Genomic DNA, 18,709 nt, shown 5'->3' with positions numbered 1-18,709 from the left:
TTTTCTTCATCTTTGCCCATCAGTTTTCTATCGAATTTAGATCCAGGCCAGTCGAAGACCCAATCCAATTATCCTGAAGCCATTTTGTCACCTTTCTTGACTTGTGACATGGAGCTGAATCATGCATGAAAAAGTCGCACCCACGAATAGCAAAAAAGTTTATCGAATGATCTTTCAGAACTTGAATGTACTGACCACCAATCATCATCAAGTTCTTAGGAGGAAAGTAGAGGCCTCCTTTTCCCATTTCACCTGAGAAACACCCCCATACCATTACTGATTGTGGGTGCTTAACAGTCGGCACCGTGTAAGCAGGGTCATATCGACTATGGAAAGCAGGGCGACGAACCTTGGCAGAACGCACCTGGAACACTTGAAATCTGCTTTCATCGGAAAACATAACTTTTCTCCACTCATCCAATGTCCAGTGTGCATACTTCTTGGCAAACTGAATGTGCTGCTTCTTCATGTAGTCAGTGACAAGCAGTTTCTTGGCTGCGGTGTGGCTTGGCAAATCCAGCTCCTTCTGCAAGCAGTGCTGGATAGTTCGAATTGAGAAGTCTTGTACCATCTGGTGATGCAATCTCTTCAATTCTGCTGCTGTCAGTCGAGGATTCTTGATTACTTCCCTCTTCAGAAGCGTATCTGTACCTCTAGAAGTCGTCCTCTTCTTTCCACCCCAATGCTTGTGCTCTAGTACAACATCAGGTGGCAGGCCGCGCGCTACAGCAAGAATCTTCATGATAGGGACGTTATCCTGCTCCCATACAATGATATGGACCATCTCATCCCTTGAGCAGTACTTTCCAGGGATGACAACTCGACTCTAAGAAAATAACAGGGAAACAGTAATGCATATGAAAAAAGAGGGAGGTGCATGCTTGGAGCAATGGGAACATACTCTCCCACTCTTGCTTCTGAGCAAGCACTGACGTGCTGAGTGTTTCACCACCTACTGCCAACACCAGAGGAGTTGCCAGTTACTTCTTGCCCAAAAAATTCACTTGATAGAGGTGGAAACACAAAGCAAAGACAGACAACTCTCCCATAGCAATTGTGTGTGTAGGTCCTAAGTCAATTTGCAGTAGGTGTATATACAGTATAGCTTAAGTTGAAAACTCTCACCTGAGATGGAGAACAGACTTTGTTGGGACGAAGGGTACAGGGTTTCTGGTGTTTCTTGGGGTTACTCCTCATAGGGTGACAGCAAAGTTCATCACAGTCTTCCTCCCAGCCACAGTCACACTCCTCACCCGCCTCAACTACACCATTCCCACATATCGCTTTCTGGGGCTCCGTAAAGCAGCCTTTGGCATCCCGGGCTTTGGAATTAAGAACACTGTTGATCTGGCGGAGTGAACATGGGGAGAACTTGTTGTTGTTTCTCTTGTCACCTGATGTTGCTCTGTTGGAAGGGAATTCAGGTCAGTTCAATATTCTGCTGTGCTGTCCAGAAATAGATCAGGGCAATAGCATTTATGAAACCCCTTCACTATGAGAAGTCTTAGAACTAAATAAATGTATCTAGTACTAGCAAGAATAAAATATAAATATTTTATCACCATGCAAGGGCCAATGCAACATCTATTACATATATACAAGGATGGCATACTGATATACAGTCATCTTTAATTATGTCATGTATAACATTTATATATAGCAAGTAAATATAGTGAGTATATATATATATATATATATATATATATATATATATATATATATATAGTAAAAGCTCAATTAACCGGCATCCGCTGCATCGGCACATCCGTATAACCGGAACATAAATTCAATCCGGTATGGGGTCGAAAATATTCTGGATACTGGTCGTCCCCCTATAATTCTTGATTAGTTCTGTACAGTGTACGATAAAGTAGTGTACACAGCTAAGTTTTCAAAATTAATTTGGTCTGTAACATATGCTAAAGTTTTCTTTAAATAATTTTTGGTAATGTTTGCTGGTTTGTGTTCAGTCCTGTACAATTTCTCTTGTTGTCTTTTTGTGTGTATTGTAGTGTACGCTCACAATCACTAACTTCTGCTCAGAGGTGCCCCCTTCGTAGCCCCATACACCCAGGGATGACAGGAGGGGGGGATGAAATGAGCTCCACCTGCCTCTACACCAGCTCCCAACCCTCCCCCGTACCCCTACCCCTCCCAGCCCCCCACTCATCATTCTTAAGTGGCAGTTACAGCTCAGGCTAACCTCATACTTTACACTCATAGACACATTACTAATACTATCTATCTATCTATAGCCCGACGCCCTAATCCCACAAAGGGTGGTCGCAGACAAAACGCCTCCAAGTCGCTCTGTCACCCACCATTTGACTACCCTCCCCCAAACTCACCCCCCCCTCCCTCATATACCTCTCAACTCCATCCCTCCACCTCATCCTCAGTCTACCCCTCCCTCTCCCTCCCTCCACCTCACCTACATACACCCTCTTAGTCAGTCTTTCATTCTCCACTCTCATCACATGTCCAAACCACCTCAGTGTATTTCTCCTAATCTTCTCAACCACATCCACATCCACCCCACAGCGTTCCTTCACTTCTTCATTCGTCAACCTGTCCCTCCACATGCTCCTCTCGAGTAACTCATTTCCACTGCTCTCACTCTTGACTTGTTCTCCTCTTGCAAGGTCCATGCCTCGCTTCCATACGTCAGGGCTGGGATCACAATACTATCATGCAGTGACTTCTTAACTTCCATACTCACCTCCCTATTTCTCATCACTGCTTTCAGTGTACCAACAACCTTCCTTCCCCGCTGTACCCTTTCACGCACTTCATCCCCCAAAGTTCCATCCTTACTAATCACACTACCCAAGTACTTGAATCTACTCACATTCTCCATATCCTCACCATCCAACCTCACTGCACACTCTGTGACTTCATTCCTCTCAAACACCAAAACTTTACTTTTGTTTACATTAACTTTCAGATTCCTCCTCCTACACACTGTCCCAAATTCATTCACCAAACCTTGCAACTCCCATTCATCTTCACTCAACAATACTGTATCATCAGCAAACAGCAACACCGGAAGCTTCCAAATCTCACCCTCATTCATTAGAGCCACCCCCACATCCACTGCCCTACCCTGCACCTCCTTTACAACCCCATCCATGTATATATTAAACAGCCATGGAGACATCACACAACCCTGTTTCAGTCCCACACTGAGATCAAAGAACTCACTCAGCTCACCATCCACTCACACCGTAGCCCTAGCTCCCTCGTACATACTCTTCACAGCACTCAACAATTTCCCCTCCACTTCATATATTCTTAATACCTTCCACATACCTTGCCTATCTATTCTGTCATAAGCTTTCTCCAAGTCCATGAAGGCAGCATACACTTTCTTTCCCTTCTCTAGATACTTCTCCACTAAACATCTTAGAACAAATATCTGATCTACACACCCTTTTCCCTTCCTAAATCCCCCTTGTTCTTCTCCAACTAGCTCCTCTGTCATATGTCTAACCCTATCAATGAGTATTGAACCATATATTTTACCAGTCACACTAAGAAGGCAAATACCCCAATGGTTACCACATACTAATACACAAATATAAAACACTAGGATATGTAAAAAGTATATAATATGACTATGAACACGCCGCAACAAGAAATTAATGCATTATAACGTTGACAATAAAACAAAAACGTTAACAACGGCCATCCCAAGCCTCATGCGCTGGGTGTTTGCATGCATCCATGTCTTTGCCTGCGTGTGTAATTCACCGGGTCGGTCAGGATCACTTGATGGTCGTGATCGTCAGCTTTTAGCCTCCTGGAAGGGAGTTGAGAGCTCATATAGTCCGATCTAAGGGCAAGGTTGTGACCTTCACACATGCACACACCCGTCCCCTTGCTCAAGGGGGACAGTAACCACCCACTTCATCAGTGAAACTTTTTGCAACCTGAGCGAGGCGCAAACTCCCGTCCACCAGTTGGCAAGCGAGAGCGTTACCACTGCACCAGCGAGCGATGTGTGTGTGTGTGTGTGTGTGTGTGTGTGTGTGTGTGTGTGTGTGTGTGTGTGTGTGTGTGTGTGTTTTTACAATGCAGTGCACCCAACACAGCAGGCCTGAGGTGGCCGTTGTTAACGTTTTTGTTTTACTGTCAATGCCATAATGCATTAATTTCTTGCAGCAACATGTTGATAGTTATATTCTTTTAACATATCCTGGTGTTCTTTGTATTAGTAGTGGGACCAAGAGTGTTAAGCATGAATTCAACTTGAGATGTAACTGCTAGTTAAGAATGACTGGTGGGGTGGGGCGTTGGGTAGGGGTATGGGGGATGGTCAGGAGCTGAGGTAGTGGCGGGTGGAGCTCGTTTCGTCCCCCTCTCCCCTTGGTATTCTGAGGTAGGAAGGAGGCACCCCTGGGCAGATATTAGTGAGCGTGAGTGTACCTGTACTGTACCTTACCTGTACTGTATCTAACACTGGATAATGTCCTTTATGAAATAGTCCCAAGTTTGGTACTATTTCATTTGTTTGACCTCCCAGAAAATTTCTAAGAGTAACATTCGATTATCCAGAAAATTCCATATCCAGAATGGAAGAATCCCCATGCATTCTGGTTAATAAAGCTTTTACTGTGTGTGTGTATATATATATATATATATATATATATATATATATATATTCTGGAAGAATCCCCATGCATTCTGGTTAATAGAGCTTTTACTGTGTGTGTGTATATATATATATATATATATATATATATATATATATATATATATATATACAGTATATACTTACATACATACACTCAATCCTTGTAAATCGCGTGTTCATAAAGCATGGATTTGTAAATCACGGCTAAGTGGCTGTCAGACTGCCAGCAACCTTAAATCACTGTTAAGTCACGAAACTTGCGGACCTAGGCACCCAAGTGGGCCTTTTCCGAGGAGAACTGTAAACCATGGTATTCAAACTGAAAATCGCGACCCAACAACCAATCACAGCACGTCCCTGGTGGCAAGTGTGCATACTAATGCCGTCATGTTGTTGTTGTTCTTGTCCCGCCAGTCCACACACTACAGACCGTTGCCATGGAGTACGAGAGCTACCTGCCATTTTTGTGCAACTTCCCCCCGCCTCCTACCTGCCATGGCCCCTCCCGACCCACCGATGATGCACTCTAAGCAGTATGGCATCAAGAAGCTGCCGCTGTTGTCATACAGTCTATGTCTGGAGCTCATTCATTGTGTTGAGACGGGAGAGAAGTTTTCAAAGCTGGTGAAAGAGTTTGGGAAGAACGAGTGCTGAGAGGTTCTAAGTTCTTCCCAACACCACCCCACTCCATTCACTTTAGCAATTTCGTAATAGGATTAAGGCGAGATCCCTTAACATTGCTTATATATATTTAATACATGCAATGAATATTCCTAAATTTATATGTTTGCGTTTGATGGTGCCTAGATAGTTGTAGGTAGGGTGCTGTGGGGGCGGGTTGGCCAAAGTCCAGACCCAAATTAATTTTTCACATAAGAGTTATTATTTATAAATCACGGAATTCGTAAATCACGGCAGTGGTCCAGACCCAAATTGCTGCGATTTACAAGGACTGAGTGTATATACATATATACAAGTAAGCCCTTAATTCACGCGAGGGTTACGTTCCCAGACCCTTCGCGTATGTGGTAAATTCGCGTATGTTCTGCCCTTGTGTGCACATAATTACGCATGTCTGCTAAGTATATTAAATCTGAATGATACTGTTTATGCACTACATACACCTTATAAACTAGCATAAAGTATGAAAAACAACAAAAATGTAAGAAATTTAACGCTGAAACCTGACAAGCACAGGCATAGGTGGAGACACTTCTGCAGTCTGGTGCACAGGCCCTCATTGCCTCCCATATGCTACATTCTGCCTTCTTTATTGTCCAAACAGTTGACTCATTCACCCCAAACATACGGTTCCGAGCCAGTTCACAGGTGTAGGTGGAGACACTTTAGCACAGTCTGGTGCACTAGCCTTCACTGCCTCCCGTATGCTACGTTCTGCCTTCTTTATTGTAAGAACGGTTGACTCACCCCAAACACATGGTTCCGAGACAATTCACCATGAAGTCAATTCACCATCAAAACATGGGCAATGCCCCATCATTCTATAAATATACTGTACTTATTATTGATTAATTAATACTTTAATAACTAATTTTCAGGGGGATTTTATAACTCATATAAGTAAAAAACTAGTGTACTGTACTTGCTAAATAAACTGGTATGTAAAGAAATGAAGAGGAATCGTCCTCACGGAGAATTGTCGCCGACATTCATCCCTTAAGTTTGTCCAACATTCATTCATTCATTCATTGCCAGACGCCATGTATCCCAGACAGGGTGGCCAAGGGCTTAGAGTTAATTGTTTTACAGGGAGGGGCACTAATCCTCCACCAACCCCACTTGACGTAGGAATGCCAACAGCATCTGGTGTTCCCAGGCGGTCACCCATCCAAGTACTAACCAGACCCAACGTTCCAACACTTTAACTTTATCTGTCAGCAACATCACTTTACGAGTCCGTTTTGGTGTGTTACCACATGCATCACTAGCACTATGCTTAGGCCCCATGTTGGCAGACAAGGCAAGCAATCACTGGAAGGCAGAAAAATAAGCCACAAATAACGATTCGCGTGTCACACCAGGTTCGACAGTCGGATTCAAACTGACCGAGTGGTGCGTGGTAGACCGACCTCCCACACACACACACACATATATGTATGCACATGGGCAGCAGGTAGGCATTTTTATATTTTATTTATTTCTCTTGCATATAAAAATTATTTATTTGAATACTAAAATTTTATGTTTTAATTATTGTACGAAAAATTCGTGGATAACCGAAATCACATAAAAAAAGTTCGTGTGAATTAAGGGCTTACCTGTATATATATATATATATATATATATATGCCGGCCTACTATAATGTAAATGTTATATAGCAAATGCCATCATTTCATTGTATATTAGTATGCCATTATTTCATTTTTGGTCACTTATATAAAAATTAATGTTTATCAATACTGTATTCCTGTAAACTAAATTTATCAATATGATGAACTATCTCCCACCAATGTAAGGACACCCAGACTGGGATGTGTTTTTCTTCCCAAAATGAAGCTAACCTGTGCTGTAACAACTGGGGTGGCAAAAATAAAAATGATTTACTCCCTTTTTCCATTTTGTCTTCAAATACCCATAATTTTATATTTCTCTACTCTGCTACTCCCTTAATCCATACACCCCAGGTAATGTCTGAAGATACACTTTTCCCATTTTTCCCAATTTTTGCTAACTCTGCTATATACCACAGGTCTCCTGTCATCCTAGTAAGTGTTGACTGGGCCACTGACCACAAAAGACGGCCCGCACTGCCTTTGTTAGCTCTCAGTGACACTCTGGTCTCCAATACTGCCAAAGTTAATATCAATGCCAAATCAAGACGATGGAAGCTAGCTATAGAAATGCTTTAAGCATTTATCAGCAAGTAAAATAAGGTAGTTTTTTTATTATGTTCTTAGTTTCAGCAAGAGCTCCCCCTGCCATCAAAAAAAGAAAAGTTGCTGAAGATAATCAAAATTAATGAATTTGCCTGGAGTGCAAGGGTAATTGTATACTCTCATTCATATACTACTTTACCTGTGCCTACGCCCTCCCCTTTCCTATAACCTCTTGACTCTTACCCTGCTCTGTTACCTCCTTAATATCATTCATAATCTCCTTCCTTCTACATACACCCTCCACTCCTCTACAACCTTTCACTGTTTCTCCAAAAAATACCCTCCACATACTCCCACAACTATGAGACACTGCACTGATCATACTGTGCAAGATAGATAATGATGATATAGTATTTTAAAGAATACACCGAGTGATAAAATTCACTGGTGTGACTCAATTCCTATCTTCCTCATTGGTCACATTTGTTTATTATTTTCCTTTTGCTTCATTCTCAATAATGCTACAAACAACTCTCAGTGGATCCACTCTATCAATCTACTGCCAGATGCCTTAATCCCGTAAAGGGTGGCCAAAAACAAATAGCCTCCGTGTCACCCTGTCCTCCACCATTTCACTGCCCTGCTCCCAGCTCACACACCCCTCTCTCATATACCTCTCCACTCCATCCTTTCATCTCATCCTTGGCCTCCCCCTCCCTCTCTCCCCCCTCCACCTCACTCACATACATTCTCTTCATTAGTCTCTCACTTTCCATCCCCTCCACATGGCCAAACCACCTCACTGTGTTTCCCCATGTGACTCCACATGCTCCTCTCAAATAACTCATTTCCACAGCTCTCACTCTTGACTTCTGTCCCTCCAACAAGGTCCAAGCTTCACTTCTTGACGTTAGAGTTAGTATCACAATACTGTCATGCAGTAACTTTTTCACTACCATGCTCATTTCCCTGTTTCTTATCACTGCTTTCAAGGAACCAGCGACCTTTCTTCCTTGTTGTACCCTTTCAAGCATTTCACCCTCTAAACTTCCATCCTTACTCATCACACTACCCAAGTACTTAAACGCACATTTTCCATTTCCTCCTCATCCAACCTCACCGTATATTCACTGACTTCACCTCTCTCAAAGACCATCACTTTACTCTTCCCTACATTCACCTTTAGATTCCATTTCTTACATACTCTCCCAAACTCATCCACAAAGCCTATCAGCTCCCATTCGTCTTCACTGAACAACACAGTATCATCTGCAAACAACAGTATAGGGAGTTCCCAAACACTGCCCTCTCTCATTAGGGCCACTCCAACATCCACTGCCCTACCTTGTATCTCTTATAACTCCATCCATACACAGATTGAACAATTACGGAGACATGACACATCCCTGTTTCTATCCAACCTTCAATGGAAAAATTCACTCAGTTCACTCTCCACAAGCACTGCAGCCTTAGCATCCTCATACACACTCTTCACGGCATTCAACAACTTCCCATCTACTCCATATATTCTTAATACTTTCCACAATCCTTGTCTATCCACCCTGTCATATGCTTTCTCCAAATCCATGAAGACTGCATACAACTTCTTTCCCTTCTCTAGAAACTTTTCCACTAAACATCTAAGAATGAATATCTGATCTACACAACCTCTTCCCTTCCTAAAACCTCCCTGTTCTTCTCCATCTAATTCCTCTGTTATTTCCCTAACTGTCAGTAAGTGTCCTACCATATACTTTTCCTATTACACTAAGAAGACAAATGCCCCTATGATTACCACATACAGTAGTTCTTTTTCCCCTTTTCCTTTGCACAGGGGAATATTTATACCTCACTTTCAATCATCCGGGACTCTACCTTCCTCCCAGGCCAATCTACACATCTACATCCATTCTACTACAATCTTTCCCCAATGCTTCAGCATTTCACCACACACTCCATCAATTCCTGGGGCTTTCCCCATTTTAACTTTCTTCATCACTTCCACAACTTCCATCCTGCTAATTTCTTCCTCTCTTCCCACATCCCTCCTTCTCCCAGCCATTCCCCAGCCACTTATACTTGCATTACTTTCATTCTCTATGTTCAACAATTCATCAAAGTGTTCTCTCCATCTACTCACTTTTTCTCCCTGCTCCACTAGTAATCTACCATTTTTATCTTTCACTCCCCAACTAACTTCTTTGACACCCTGTCTAACTCTCTTTACCTCTTTCCAGAACATTATCTTACATTCTCTCCATTTTACACTCAAATTTCTTCCAAATTCCTCATCCACTCTCTTCTTACTCTCTCTTACTAATCTTTTCACCTCTCTCTTCTTCTCTACATACAACTCTCTCTTCCATCTCTGAACGTCTTCCATGCCCGTTTCTCATCCACTCATTTTATGCTTTTCTTCTTCTGTGCCACAGCCTCTCTCACCTTTTCATTCTATCATGCTGTTCCCTGCACCCCCTTTTGTCTTCTCTTCACCCCACACAACCACCTCACATGCTGCACAGATATCTTCTGTGAATATCTTGCACACACCTTCCACGTCCCCCATCTACTCCAAGCCATAGTTACCCAATCGCTCCTCCACTTCCCTCTTATATTCTGCCCTTTTTTCATCCTCTTGTAACCTTTCCACCCTCCTTGTATGAGCTACTTCCTCCTGTCTTTCCCTTCTTCTATTTCTCCATTTCATTTGAACACTGATTCTGACCATCACCAAATGGTACTCAGAGAGTCCACTCCCCCAACCTCTATATACTCTTGCATCCATAACACACCTCATCCTGTCGTCCACACATACATTATCAATCATTGGTTCTATTCATTCAGTCCACCATCCACCCTTCTCATCACTCACCACGTATACCTGTAGATTATTTTGTGCCTGAAGAGGGTATTGGCTATCACCAACCCCCTCCCAGCACAAATGTCCACTTTATTAACACTCACATCTTTTCACTTCACTCGTTTTACCTCACCTACATATGAATTTCCATTGACCCCTTCAATCCCTCTTTCCCTCCAACACACACACACACACACACACGTCAGTTTGGATTCAGAAGTGGAAGGTCATGTGTTTCTAACTTGTTGAGCTTTTACTCAAGAGCGATTGATGTGGTACAGGAGAGAGATGGTTGGGTGGATTGTGTGTACTTAGACTTAGAGAAGGCCTTTGACAAGGTACCTCATAAGAGACTAATGTGGAAACTAGAATATATAGGAGGACTAAAGGAGAAACTTCTGGAATGGATGAGAGACTTTTTGAGAGACAGACAAATGAGGACAGTAATAAAGGAAAAGATGTCTGGATGGAGGGAAGCAACAAGTGGAATCCCTCAAGGCTCAGTGTTGGCGCCAGTAATGTTCCTGATTTACGTAAATGATATGGTAGATGGAGTGAACAGTTATGCAAGTCTGTTTACTGATGATGTAAAGATCTTGAGGAAGATAGAGGTTGAGGAGGATTGTAAAATACTGCAGGAGGATTTGGATAGGATACACAATTGGAGCCGGACGTGGGAAATGAAATTTAATGTAAAGAAATGTAAAATATTGGAAATGGGTAAAAGTACCAGGAGACCATCACTGAATTATTTTTTGGGTAATGAATTAATCACAAAAAGGAGAGAAGAGAAAGATTTGGGAGTGCTGGTCCAAGATAGTTTGTCACCAGAAAAGCACATTAACAAGATAGTTGGAGAGACTTATAAACTCTTGACTAACATAAGAGTAGCATTTCATTATATGGATGAGGAAATGATGAAAAAATTGATAGTGGCCATGATCCGCCCCAGGTTAGAATATGCAGCGGTAGTGTGGTCCCCACACAAAAAGAAAGATATAAACAAGATTGAGAGAATACAAAGAACAGCAACCAAGATGGTCCCCAGTCTGACAGACCTGTCATACAGAGAGAGGCTGGAAAAACTGGATTTGCCTTCATTAGAGGAAAGGAGAGAGAGGAGAGACATGATTGCGATGTTCAGGACCATGGTGGGAGTAGATAAAATTGACAAAGAAGATCTGTTTGTATGGGATAAGAGAGCAACAAGAGGACATGGAATGAAATTGAAAAAGTCAAGCTGCTTGAAGGATATCAAGAAATATAGCTTTCCTTACAAAAGTATAGACTTATGGAATAGCCTGGACAAAGAGATCGTCCAGTCTATAAACGAGTTTAAAGTTAAATTCGACTTATTGAGAAACAGCGACGGAAACCCACGAGCACAGTACATTCCGTGTACTGTATATCACAATTAGGTATATTAGGTAAATACTTAAATATTTGGAATGACTTAGACAAAGAGGTGGTGCATGAGAAAAACATTCATGTGTGTAAAGGCAGACTTGATAAATGTGGATATGGAGACAGGACAACACGAGCATTGCTCAATTCCTGTATACTACAAATAGGTAAATACACACACACACACACACACACACAAACTGTTCCTCACCTGGCAAACATGATATAGTTGCCATCCTCACCACCTGGGGTGCAACGGGTATCACCCTCGGGGTCATGTGGGCTGCCAAAGTTGTGACCAATTTCATGAGCCAGAGTGACATGACTCACTGCAGGCGGTACGTGTTTCCCATAGTTCAGCAGCGTCACAATCCCAGTGTTCAAACTCTGTAACAAAGTGAGATGTGGTATAAAATGTCCTCATCCTGAGCCTAAAATGGTATTTTTCAGAGCACGACACACAAAAAATAAAAATCTATCTGAAAGTGGTTCTGAATAGACAATGACAGAAGAGTGTTATGACAGCAAATGTCTGTTACCAATAAACTTCAACTAAAAATTATACAAAGCCATAGAATTCTTCTATGACAACTTACGCTTTAAGTAAATCACTATTACAAGCCATCAACTAAAAATTATACAAAGCCATGGAATTCTTCTATGACAGCTTACGCTTTAAATAAATCACTCTTACAAGTCTTCAAAATTTGTCTCAGCAACCTATGATATGGTGGTTTGGAAGCAACTACAGAAAGTTCTTAGCATACAGTACCTAGTATCTGGTGATGAAGGAAGGATAATGAATGCAGTAAATTCTTTCCAAGATGATAACAGTTTATGTGTAATGGTGGAGGAGAAAGTTGAATCTACTTTTCTATAAATGTAAGTCACCCGAGTAGTGGTAACTATAGTCCCAAGATCATCTGAAATGTGAACCCAGTGGACTGGAGGCTGAAGCTGCCCCCCTCCTACCATCCACAATCCTCCTTTTGGAGGATGGAAAAGCAGATGAATAACATTTGTTTAACCAGGCAGTTAGCCCATATAGCAGCACCATAGTAACCATAAAATATCAATATATAGCCAACATGTTAAAATAGTCAAGTTGAAAGTAAGAAGAGCAGGCTTGGATGTTGCATTAGGGACAGAAAGTAATACTGTATATGGGCACTATAAACCTGCCTGTAAACTGAGGACGATAATGTATGAAACATGGAGCCCAGTACATTCCTGAGTTCATAAAATTAGCAGAGCCCAGGAATGTATAAGAAAATAAGATGCCTATCTATCTACCTATCTATTGCCAGATGCCTTAATCCCATAAGAGGTGGCCACAAACAAATCGCCTCCGTATCACCCGGTCATCTGCCATTTCAGTGGCCTGCTCCCAGCTCACACCCCCCTCTCTCATATATCTCTGCACTCCATTCCTCCATCTCATCCTTGGCCTCCCCACCTCCAAATCACTTTTTTTTTTTTTTTTTTTTTTTTAAATGCAAGGAAGGAACCAAAGGCCAGGAGCCTGCAAACCATTCTCTCCAAAATAAACAAAACCAATACATAAGAGAGCAAAATTCAAGATCCGTTCATTTCAAGACCTTTGACACACTGCGTTTGAAAGACTGGAGATCATTGGAAGTAGGAAATACTGACAGAGGGAGTCAGTTCCAGAGTTGACTTGTTGCATCAATGAAGGACATGAAGTGATGGTTAACTCATGCATTAGATAGCTGGACAGAAAGGGATGAGGCTAGATGGGTGATATGCACCCATCAAAGAGGTGGAGGGATGCAAGCAGACAGTTCAGAGGAGCAGCGACCATTGAAGTAGCAATAGAAAAGAGATAAAGATGCAACAGTGTGAAAGAGAGACAGAGGTTGAAGGCAGCCAGTAAGAGGAGGAGAGTTGATGAGACAAAAAGCCTCTGACTCCACCCTATTGAGGAAAGCTGTATGTGGGGAGCCTCCCCGCACATAAGAGTTGTACTCTAAACAGGGACGAATAAAACCCGTGTATAAAGTCAACAACTGTGCAAGGGTTAAGAAGGTACGGAGTCGGCTTAGCACACCTAATCTCCTGAAAGCAGATTTTACAAGAGATGCAACATGATCTTTCCAAGATAAGTCCCAAGTGAATGAAACCCCTAGCATGTTCAAGGATGATGCAGGATTGAGCTGGATATTATCAAACATTAGTAGGTACTTTGGTGGAAGATTGTGTCAGGTTGATAGGTGTAAAAACAGAGTCTTTGATGCATTAAAAACAAGATTACTTTTACCCCAGTCAGAGATACGGGCCAAGTCAGACATCAAGTGTGCCATAGCCTCATCCCTTGTTTGTTGAAGTAACTGCTGAGATGAACGTTGCGGGAACCAAATGGAAAGGTGAAGGGTGGAGTCATCAGTGTATGAGTGGACAGGGTTAGATGTACAGCTTAGAAGGTCTATCTATCTATCTATCTACTGCCAGACGCCTCAATCCCGTTTGGGGTGGCCACAAACAAATCGCCTCCAAGTCGCCCTGTCCCCCGCCATTTCACTGCCCTGCTCCCAACTCACACACCCCCTCTCTCATATACCTCTCCACCCCATCCCTCCATCTCATCCTCGGCCTCCCCCTCCCTCTTCTCCCCTCCACCTCACTCACATACACTCTCTTCATCAGTCTTTCACCCTCCATCCTCTCCACATAGAAGGTCACTGATGAATAAAAGGAAGAGAGCTGGTGATAGGACAGAGCCCTAAGGAACACCACTGTTGACAGATCTAGAAGAACGATGACCGTCAACAACAGCAGCTATAGAATGACCAGAAAGAATGCTATAGAGTAAGGCTCAGATAGGATAGAAAACGTAAGAGGGCAGTTTGGAAATTAAAGATTTATGCCAGACTCGATCGAAAGCCTTTGAGATGTCAAGTGCAATGGCAAAACTTTTGTCAAAGTCCCGAAAGGAGGATGACCATGAGCCTGAAAGGTAGGTGAGAAGATCGCCAGTGGAGCGTCCCTGACGGAACCCATACTGACCATCAGAATGAAGGTTGTAATAGGAAAGATGCTTTAAAATTTTTCTGTTAAGAACTGACTCAAAAACATTTGAGACACAAGATGTTAAAGCAATTGGATGATACTTAAAGGGTTGGGAAGGGTCACCCTTCTTTAGGACTGGCTGACTGAGGGCAATTTTTCAGCACGAAGGAAAGGTACAAGTTGACAGACAAAGGCAAGAGTTTACCTAACCAGGGTGTAAGCACTGAAGTACAGTTCTTGAGGGCAACAGGAGGGACTCCATCAGACCCATATGCCTTGTTAGTGTTGAGGCCAGTGATGGCAGAAAATACATCAGCTGAAGAAATTTTAATGTCAGCCATGAGGATGTCCGAGGGGGGAAGTGATGGAGGACGAGCACCAGAATCATCTAAGATGCAATTGGAGGAGAATGTCTGAGCAAAGAGATCTGCTTTATCAACAGAAGAAATAGCTACCGAGCCATCAGAACAGAAAAGACAAGAGAAGGATGATAAGGTAAAGTTGTTGGAATGGTTCTGGCAAGGTGCCAGAAGGAGCAGGAAGAATTTGAGTTGGAGAGTTGAGAGCATTTAATATGGATGAAATTATTTTTAGCAGAGTGAAGAACAGACTAAGCATGATTCCGGGCAGAAACATAAACAAGATGTGATGCAGGGGTGGGTTGGCTCTGGTACCTTTTATAGGCCCTCTCCTTGTTGCGGACAGCACTAGAACAAGCGTGACCAAGGCTTTCTTGCATTAGTCAAAGGATAAGAGAAGGGAATGCATGCTTCCATGCCTGAAGAATAACCTCTGTAATGCACAGGGCACACTCAGATGGCTCCCAGCCATGGAAGCAATAATCATTCCATGGAAAATCAAAGAAGTACCGCCTGAGGGCCTCCCAGTCTGCAGCTCCAACTTGCCACAGATGACGTTTCTTTCCTTGTTAGTCTCTCGTTCTCCATCCTCTCCACATGGCCAAACCACCCCGGTGTATTTCTCCTAAAGCTTTCTATTACATCCACATCCACACCACAAAGCTCCTTTACTTCCTCATTTGTTAGTCTGTCTCTGCACGTAACTCCACATGCTCCTCTCAAATAACTAATTTCCATTGCTCTCACTCTTGCCTTCTGTCCTTCCAATAAGGTCCAAGCTTCACTTCCATACGTTAAAGTTGGTATCACAATACTGTCGTGCTGTGACAATTTTACTTCCATGCTCACTTCCCTGTTTCTTATCATTGCTTTCAAATAATCAGCAACCTTTCTTCCTTGTAGTACCCTTTCAAACACTTCATCCTCCAAACTTTCATCCTTACTCATCACACTATCCAAGGACTTAAATCCACTTACATTTTCCATTTTCTCATCATCTAACCTCACTGTACATCCAATGGCTTAATTTCTCTCGAGGACCATAACTTTACTATTCCCTACATTCACCTTTAGCTTCAGATTCTTACACACTCTTCCATATTCATTCATCAAGCCTTGCAGTTCCCTTTTGTCTTCATATAACAATACAGTATCATCTGTAAACAACAGTACAGGGGGTTTCCAAACGTTGCCCTCTCTCATTAAAGCTGCTCTAACATCCACTGCCCTACCTTGTATCTCTTTTATAACCCCATCTATATATTGACTGAACAGCCATGGTGACATGACACATCCCTGTCTCAATCCAATATTCAAATAGAAAACATCACTCAATTCACTATCCATATGCACTGCAGCCTTAGCCCCCTCATACATACTCTTCACAGCAAGTAAGATGTACTGTAGTGAATACATGGATGAGGTGGTTTAGGAGGCTGATAACTCCTAATATCTCACGCTGCCAAGATTTTTCCTGTCATGTACTAAAAACCATTACAATTCTTAAATTGTATTTAAAGTGACAATACAACAGTTTTGGTCTAACCTGGACCCTCTCCAGGTACTGTACTCATAATTTCAATATGTTGGAATAATTTCTACCATTTGAAAGCAGTAATTCACAACACTGTGAAATCAAGACATTTCTGTCATGAAATTCCTAGGAGAAGATAGAGCATCAGTGGAATAAACAAACAAGAACCATAGGAGTAATTTAGTACCAGCATATCTGAAATATAGCCACAACACTAAGTCTACCAACCTTAAGGCTACCACGATAATGTCCATTCTTCTCACACACTCCTCCAGCATTTTTCAAGTCACCTGTCCATGCCAAACCCAGTGTTCCACCCTCGAAGTCTCTGCAAGAAACAAATGGAAAATAAATTGGAAAAGAAAGTGGCATAAGCCACTCTTTATTATCCTTCTTGAAGTACAGGAGGGTTTGAAGTTAGACTACTGTATCAGAGTCTGTGTTTCCTATAATATCTAGTTTAGTGAACACAACAGGGATAATTTATTACAATACTGTTCTCAACACATTTTCAAATAGTTGTAAGGTAAAGTAGTATATGTCAACTACACCAGACTGAAACTGAGGCATTATAATAATCTACAGTATACCAGTCAGAAATATAAGTGGAAAATAATTATTCAGTCTCCTACATTTAATGCTCTGGATTACAGGAGCCTAGCCTTGGGCCCCTACACTCCAATAGGGGTAACATGGGTAAAGCAGATAAAGACAGAATTCACCTGTAAAGTCAAAAGGCCCACAATGTTGCATTTTGTTCAGGGCCTGATTTATGGGCAAAAATTCTCTCTCTACACACCTGTATGTAAACATGTAGGCAAGGCAGAAGGCATCATAGTCCTCCTCAGAGAAAAGCTCAAGGAATTTCTCCACTCCATAGTTGCCCGGGAAGCGGTAGGCTGGGTCCTGAAGCGCCTCCTCTGTGTGCACCTTGATGCGCTTGATCATGAACCCAATCTCATCAGCGGTGTCATCAAGATCAAAATCTGTGAGAAAGAAAATAAGAGAGGATGAGGGGGAGGGGAGGGGAAGACAAGGTCTAGGGAAGTGAAGTTGGAGCGAATGAAATAGGAAGCATGAGTCAGCAGCACAGGCTACACATTAATCCTGACACTGAGAAGGCTCTCCCTCCATGCTTAAGGGCCCTTGCATGCAGCATGTGTTAGGAGTGTAATGCTGTACAGTAGTGAGACCTGGGCAGTAAAGGAAGAGTATATTTGTAGGTTTGAACATACAGAAATGATAATGATTAGATGGATGTGCACTGTGTCCTTGAATGAGAGGCCTAGAGGTGTTAAGGCTGCGACTGAAGACTTGAGTGGAAGGATGCGTGGAGAACCGCCATTAGGTGCTAGCACACAGAAGCCTTTATAAACAAAACAGAATGAAATGACCAGCACATACCAGGATATTACTCTGGTCACCACCCAAAGATTTTATTTAGGTTAGGAAGTGAACCAGATAACTAAAGTAATGTATGGAAATGGTATTGGGGGACTCTACTTTCCACTAAAATAGTTACACCATAGGATTCCCTCAACTCCTGACACCAACTGCTACAACCTTAGAGTTCATTGATACAACAACGAGAATGACACATTGACAGGTCAGGTTGTTAATCAAGGGCAGATGGATGACCACACTAAGAAACCTGCAGTTAGATTTTCCAATAAGACACATCCTTCTCAATTTATCAGGACATCACATGAAGAATTACCCTATTTCTCAATTTCCACTGCATTACTCTTATCTACATTTACTGTCAAACCTTGTCACCCAGAGACACTGTATCAACAAAACTATACTCTACAATAAAAAGGAGCTTAACCTCCATACATGCCAGGGGATGACCATCTTCAAAATGTAGGTGCAATAATGGAAAGGTAAAGGGAAAGGACTATCATAATATGCAGTAATAATCTGCCTATTTTCCAAAGAAATTTCTTCAATAGCTTCTTATGTGCATCTGATTTGTTTGGTTGGGAAGTGAGGAGACTTAAAATGACTAATGATTCAAAATGACATCCAATTTGGACTACCCTATGGCCAAAAGT

The 18,709-nt window shown here is 42.2% G+C and overlaps 1 protein-coding gene across 1 annotated transcript in view; it reads right to left on the bottom strand.

The window, feature by feature from the left end:
• Positions 1-18,709, bottom strand: part of LOC145414051 (uncharacterized) — a 271,392-nt gene that overhangs the window by 37,593 nt on the left and 215,090 nt on the right. The window contains exons 9-12 of the mRNA XM_080283614.1: positions 17,455-17,641; positions 16,884-16,983; positions 11,947-12,122; positions 1,126-1,405 (exon numbers count right to left, since the gene is read on the bottom strand). Coding sequence (XP_080139740.1) covers positions 1,126-1,405; positions 11,947-12,122; positions 16,884-16,983; positions 17,455-17,641 — 743 coding nt within the window. The remainder of the gene's footprint in view (positions 1-1,125; positions 1,406-11,946; positions 12,123-16,883; positions 16,984-17,454; positions 17,642-18,709) is intronic.

Source organism: Coenobita brevimanus, chromosome 98 (genome assembly GCF_032717465.1).
Source record: "Coenobita brevimanus isolate Jiangsu-jjx chromosome 98, ASM3271746v2, whole genome shotgun sequence".
Lineage (NCBI taxonomy): Eukaryota > Metazoa > Arthropoda > Malacostraca > Decapoda > Coenobitidae > Coenobita > Coenobita brevimanus.
This window is presented reverse-complemented; position numbering and strand designations above follow the sequence as displayed.